This window comes from Vombatus ursinus, unplaced genomic scaffold, assembly GCF_900497805.2.
Source record: "Vombatus ursinus unplaced genomic scaffold, bare-nosed wombat genome assembly UNPS02015175.1, whole genome shotgun sequence".
Classification (NCBI taxonomy): domain Eukaryota; kingdom Metazoa; phylum Chordata; class Mammalia; order Diprotodontia; family Vombatidae; genus Vombatus; species Vombatus ursinus.
Window position 1 is genome coordinate 21,511,957 of NW_020954953.1, and position 6,792 is coordinate 21,518,748.

General features: G+C 42.0%; 1 protein-coding gene across 3 annotated transcripts in view; it reads right to left on the minus strand.

The window, feature by feature from the left end:
- Window positions 1-3,515: 3,515 nt before the first annotated feature.
- The window catches only part of LOC114031458 (ezrin), a 71,686-nt gene continuing 68,409 nt past the window's right edge, over window positions 3,516-6,792 (minus strand). For all 3 annotated transcript variants that reach the window (XM_027846523.1, XM_027846524.1, XM_027846525.1), the window contains 2 exons: window positions 5,471-5,722; window positions 3,516-4,161 (listed from right to left, as the gene is read on the minus strand). In XM_027846523.1, the coding sequence (XP_027702324.1) occupies window positions 3,997-4,161; window positions 5,471-5,722 (417 nt within the window). In that variant the 3' untranslated portion in view covers window positions 3,516-3,996. The remainder of the gene's footprint in view (window positions 4,162-5,470; window positions 5,723-6,792) is intronic.

Sequence of the window (6,792 nt, forward strand, 5' to 3'; positions counted from 1 at the left end):
AAAAGAAAGTCATTTCCTAGAAGCGGGTCCTCCTGTTAAAAAGAAAATGGTACCAATTTACATGCAGCCTCAGGTTTTCCCCTCTGCCTTTTTCCCCCTCCTCCTACTTCGAGAAGCATCAATCCATGCACTGACTTTCCTTGTTCCTCTCCTTTCTTACGCCAACCTTGTTGAAATGAGTCCCTCAAATCTTGCAGTTCTTTTATGGAGAAGGGATGGCTAACTACTACAGCGAGACAATACTGAGCTTAAGAGTTCCTCCTGTTCCCTAACATATGTATGTAGTACACGTATGCATGTTTCATTGAAACTTAATTCTTTCTGGTCCAGACCTATTTTACTGGTACACAGAAATAACAGTTAAGAAACTTCCCCAACTAACGTATATCTGTTGATGCTGGAGGGATGACAGATCGAGAGCTGGTAGGCAACATGGAATCCGAATCCAACTCTCTCATTTTACAGATGAGGAAACTGAGGCACGGAGAAGCAAAGTTACAGGATTGCCGATTTACAGCTAGAAGGGATCACAAAGATCATGGAGCCCATTCCCTACCATTTTGCAAATAGGTGACATGCCCAGGGTCACACAGCCAGCATATGACAGGGTTAGAGACTCGAAACCATATCTTTTTGACTCTAAGGCTAGCTCTCTATCCACAACACCATGCTATCTAACTTCGTATTGGCCAAGAAGCATTCATTGGAGAAAGGCTAACGGTAAATAAGATTAAACCTTTCTTCCCTCATTCAGCCAACACCAGCTTGTTTTTGTCTAGATTGAAGAACCAGCAGCTGGTTCATAATCAAAAATTTATATCCAAAAGTTCTTTCCAGGTGGAATTTATGGATAAAAATGACACTAAACTAACGCACCATTCAGTAAAGATTATTTTTTAAGTATTGGGGATTGCATTCCTGCAAGAACCTAAAGGTTGGGGGTACACAAAAATCCCAGTTGGCATCCATGGCCTCTTTCAACACATTTACTTTCCCGAGTCTAAATGGGAAAAATCACCAACTCCTGCTGCATGGGAAGAACTAACTTTCATCATCTTTTTTTGTATATATTTAACTTAAGCTGAAGGGTCATTGTTGATAAGTGAAAAGAACGCTGTCATATAAATAAATCTCAAGTCACTGGTCTCTTCTCACAGGCAATATGCTTACACTGTACTGGTAACAGGCCCACTGGGAAGTGGTTCAGTATCAGTCAGTGCCCAGTAAACATTTTGTGATGTCACTAGCAATATGTCCAAATATGTAAAATGACAGAAGCCCAAGGTTAACTTTACTATGAACATTTGAAAGGGAAGAACATTTTCTGAATATTTAATCTACAACGCTATGGAGGGTTCTCGGTAGAGGCAATTTTTCTTACTCTTTATCCCCAAACACAATTAAGCACTGATGAACCATCTTTTTTTAACTTTCAGATTCATGTAATGAACATATACTGTCCAGAAATGCACTCCAGCTAGGTTCCTGCCACGTTTTTTGAATTTGTACTGCAGACTTCCATTAGGATAGACCCAATTACACGTTTTAAATAATTAATAACCAACCTTTTATATAGTCCTTTCTATGTGGCAAGCACTTTGTAATTATCTCATTTGATCTTCCCAACCTTGGGAAGCAAGTGCTATTATCCTCACTTTACAGACGAGGAAACTGAGGCAAACAGAGGGTAAGTGACTTGTCTATGATCATAGTCAGTAATTGTCTGATGCCACACTTGAATTCAGGGCTTCCTGACTCCATGCCAAGCACTCTATCCACTTGTACCATGGAGCTGTTCTCTAATTATGCACAATTTTAAAATTTTACAATAAAATTATAAATTATGCAATAAAATTATACAATAGTGCACAATTTTAAATATATATGATTACAGCAGGAGGATTCATTATTTCCACTAATTGAGACCTAGCTATAATTCAGAGCTAGACCAGGGTGCGGAACCTGCGGCCTTCTTGGTCCTTGGGTGCGGCCTTTTGACCAACTCCAAGTTTCACAGAACAAATCCTTTTATAAGGGAATTTGTTATGTGAAGTTTGGATTCAGTCAAAGGGCCACAGTTGAGGACCTAGAGGGTCACATGTGGCCTCGAGGCTGCAGGTTCCCCACTCATCACAAAGAAAGGAGAGGAACGAGAAAAGTCAGTGCAGGGATTGATGCTTTGTGACATCTGACAAAGGTGAAATGGGCTACCTCAGGAAGCAGTGGGTTCCCCATCACCGGAGGTCTTCAGGCAAGAGTTAGATAATCTTTTGTTGCGTGTGTTGCAGAAGGAAAGTCTTTTGTGGGCATGGGTGTGACGAGAGGGCCACTGAGGTCCGGTCCACCTCTGAAATTCTATAATGTGCCTACATCCCAACCTGGCTCAGTCCAATACCTAACACATCACGAGTATTTTATGAAAACTATACTCAAGTCAAGAAAAGGGACTCCCCCGTCCCCCAGCATGCAATCAAACATCACATGCTATACATCACCTTGCAGATCTTTTATTTTGTGTGTAAGTCGTGCAGAAGACATCTGCATATCATGTTTTAACTTAAAAAAGACAAAGCTCAAGGAGGAAGTCAGTGAGGAAGCAGGACGGACGGCGTACCACCGCTGAGAGGCCGATGGCTTTCCAAAGATGAGACAGAGGGAAGGGAAGGAGCTCATAGCAACATTTTCCTTGTCAGAATACAAAGGTAACACACAGGATTAAACAGTCCCTTCATGGTTGGAGTCTGAATTGTTATCGATCAACATTGTCTTTTAAAAAATTAGAAGCTCTGTTAGAAAAAAAGTGAAGTGTTTATATATATGTATATATACTGAATCACATGCAAGAAGAGCACAAATAAAATCATTTTACAAATGTGATTACATCGAGTAATCAGTCTCCTGACTGCCATCACAGTACATCAGATTAAGTACCTTGTCTAAGTGGTTTTTTTTTCATATTTAATTCCTTTATTATTCTGTAAAAGGTAACAAAATATACAGAGCAAAACTTTCCCTTTTTTAAACTAATGTTACAACCCATATTTATTATCACTTATATTTATATATAAATACTACACTCTATAGCTGATCATTAATTAAGCCAGAGTATAACACATTAGGTGTATAGAAATTCAAAGTAAACCTAATTGTCATGCAAAATAAGGTATCGGTGTGTTCCTATATTGTTCCTTCTGAGTGATCACTGCAGCAATGTTTTTTAACTAAACTGAGTTACCTGAAGGGGGGAAAATAGACCATCTTAGGGAATGAGGGAGGAAGAGGAGAAGAGGTTCCATTTGTTTTTTTAAAAGACCAATCTTTCAAAATTAGCACTTTAGAAACATGGATGGATCTTGCATAGAATGAAAAGTGAATCAGGCACTTCTTAGGCTAATTTCTTTGAATAAAAAGAATAAGGAGAGAGAGAGGGAGGGAGAGGAAGAGGGAGAGAGAGAGAAAGGGAGGGGGGGGGGGAGAGAGAGAGAGAGAGAGAGAGAGAGAGAGAGAGAGAGAGAGAGAGAGAGAGAGAGAGAGAGAGAGAGACACACACAGAGAGAGAGAGAGACACAGAGAGAGAGAGAGAGAGAATCAAGGTATGACACCGTGTCTGGCCACAATGTGGTTTTCTTTCATCACACTCAATCTTGTTGTATCCCACATGCCAGCATGAAGTGCTGTGCATCACTTTATCAGGCTTCATAGGTGCTTATTCTGACTCAAATCAATCCTGCCGCAGGCCCGTTTGGCACTAAGAAACACATGAGAAGTTCTCTAGGCACCCCTCCGTCCCCTCCCCTCCCAGCCCCCAGAAGATCCCCGCTGAATAATGATTCTCTCTCCACTGGAGAACCTGCAATATGGTAGGGAGTTTCTAGATTTATAGAATACTAAAAATACCCATCTGTAGTCTGTGATACAGTGACCCCCTCAGAAAAGCCCACGTGTTCAGATCTGCCTTTTCCCATAGTCCTGCCCGCTCGGCTGCACAGTGCGTCTTTACATGGCTTCAAACTCATCGATTCTCTGCTTTGTGTTGCCCTGTCGAATCTGCCTCAAAGTCTTGTACTTGTCCCGTCCTTGTCTCATGTTCTCATTGTGGATGATGTCATTGTGGGTCCTCTTGTTCTCATCCCTGGCCTGGGACAGCTCGTTGGTCAATGTCTGAAATGGTAAGGAACAGGATTAGGTAAACGGCACGTCGGGAATTTAATGACAACCATGACGGACACCCATGTGGCACTTTGAGGTCGGCAAAACATCTCATTTGGTTCCTGCAAATGAGCTATAATTTACATAGCTCGCAGCTACACAGAGTTAAGTTGTGTCCGAGCCTTCATGACCCCGTTTGGGGTTCTCTCGACAAAGATACTGGAGTGGTTTGCCGTTTCCCTCTCTGACTCATTTTACAGATGAGGAAACTGAAGCAAACAAGCTTAATGACTTGCCCAGGGTCACACAGCTAGTAAATGTCTGAGGCTGGATTTGAACTCATGAAGAGGAGTCTTCCTGATTCCAGGCCTGGCACTCTATGCACTATGGCACCACCGAGCTGCCCTCTACAGGGATTATTATCCTCATCTTAAAGATGAGGAAACTGAGGTTAAGGGGCTTGCCTGGGGCCATGTAGCTGGTATCTGAGGGAGCATTTGAACCAAGGTCTTCCGGACCCCTGGGTATGGTGCCAATGATGCGTCTCTAAAACGCCCAAGCATCGCAGCTGACTTTTGAGCCACCTAGATAAGCTTTTAGAAAGCTCAGGCTCTCTCAGAGATGGAGAAATAACAAGGAAAGCAGAGAAGTCACTGCTAAAATAGGAGTGTGTCACTGCTGCTCTGCTTATTATCTCCACTGGCTCAAAAGAAATCACATGTGTTAGAGATTAAGAGAAGAGAAGGACCTTCACCGCAGGGAGGGAAAGCATGGCACTACTGCATATGGCATTGGACGCAGGCCGTGTTGGTTTTGGGGAATTGTTTCCCCCTCCTTTTCTTTTTTTCCCCCTCTACTATTTAAAAATAGTTTTACTTTTTTTTTTTTAAGTTTCCCCTCCCTGCTTCTTTTTCTAAAATAAATTAAAAGTTTTATTTTCACTCTCCCTTCTTTTAAATCTGTTACAAGGAATCATTAACTGAATAGTGGAGGGGGAAAACATATTTGGAAATACATTATTTTCTCTCAGAGAACCTGGAATATGGTTCAGGTTTTTGCCAATTTAAAATATTACTTATCTAGATTCCATTTTTCCCCCAGGCCCCCATAATTTCCATGGTGGGCAGCCATCCCTATCCTATGAATGTGACTGAAAATTTTTTTTTTAAGGAAAAAAGAAGGTGTAAGTGGGGACACCAATAAAAAAATTATTGCCAGTTTAAAAAAGTAACACATGGAAGACGAGCACACAGCTCCTGTTTTCCTAGTTCTCAGACTTTAATAAGCTTCTCACAGCCTCCACCAACACCTCTGCTCTGACCTGCAGCTGTCTCTGCACACGCTCATTCTTCTCGGCCTCTGTGATACGTTTCTCTTCATTTCGGTCATCCAAGATGCCTTCGCTGGAGAACTCGGCGCTGTAGCCGCTATACTCGGTCCCTTCATCCTGCAAGTTCTCGTGCACGTGGTAATTCACCAGTTCGTACACAGGTGGTGGGGGTGGTGGAGGGGAGGTCATCACCTGGTGAAGTTCTTCCTTGGTCTTGACAAGATCATCTTGGGCTTCCCTGGCCTTTAAAAAGAAATTAACAAAGATGGGAAGACTTTTTCCCCTCCCTTGAATAGGATCCTTGTGGTTTGAGCTGGTTTTCCCTAGAGATCTCTTCCTTTAAGAACCCAGAGCCTTGCTAAGAGAATGAGATTTGCACACACACACACACACACACACACACACACACACATGCACGCATGCACACAATCTTGTTTTTCCTCTAAGAAAGAGAGTTAGGAGTTACCTCAGGCTTACCAAAAATGGGTTTTTTCCTTTTGCTTCTAGCATCAGAGCAGTGATGACTTTCTTGTCATTTAGAGTAATGTTACAACTGCTCATTTAAAAATATTACTTATCATAGACACTAATTTTTTCCTTAGGCCCAGGGCCCTTAATTATTTGCATGGTGACCAGCCATCTCCATCCTATGGATGTAGTTAATTGAGATGAAGGATTTTGCTAAGACCAGGGAAGTAAAGCTACTCTGGACCAGAATATATATTGCTTCTGATGCTGACCACTGTGTTTTTGGGGTCAAAAATTGAGAAGACACAGGGAAAGCATAACCTCACCATCCTATACTGTCATGACCTCCTCTCCTTTCCCTTGGACCCTACAAAGTCCTTATTTGCGCTGTTCTGATGGACTTACTAATCATAATTGTTCACGTAGACGTCAAAATCCCCTACTAGATCAGAAACTCCATGAGGCCCAAGAACTGTATGTTACTTAACACCCCACCCCTATCCACTGTGCCTATCATGATGCTCTGAAGAGAGGACGTATTTAATAAACATTTACTACATTACAATGAACTGAGAAACCAGTTAGGGGAATAAAGGATGAAAGGCTGTGGAATAAGATGAAGGGTGGTATTAGAAGAGATGGAACTAGACGGTATAGAGGTGAAGGGAAGAGAGTTCTCAAAATGTCTGCTTTGCTGGGGGAGGGCTTAGATATGGAATATCAGATGCCTGCCTTCCATGAGAGCACTTCCATAAATGAAGTACTTGAAACAGTGAAAAAAAAGAGGGAGATGGAGAGAGAGAGAGAGAGAGAGAGAGAGAGAGAGAGAGAGAGAGAGAGAGAGA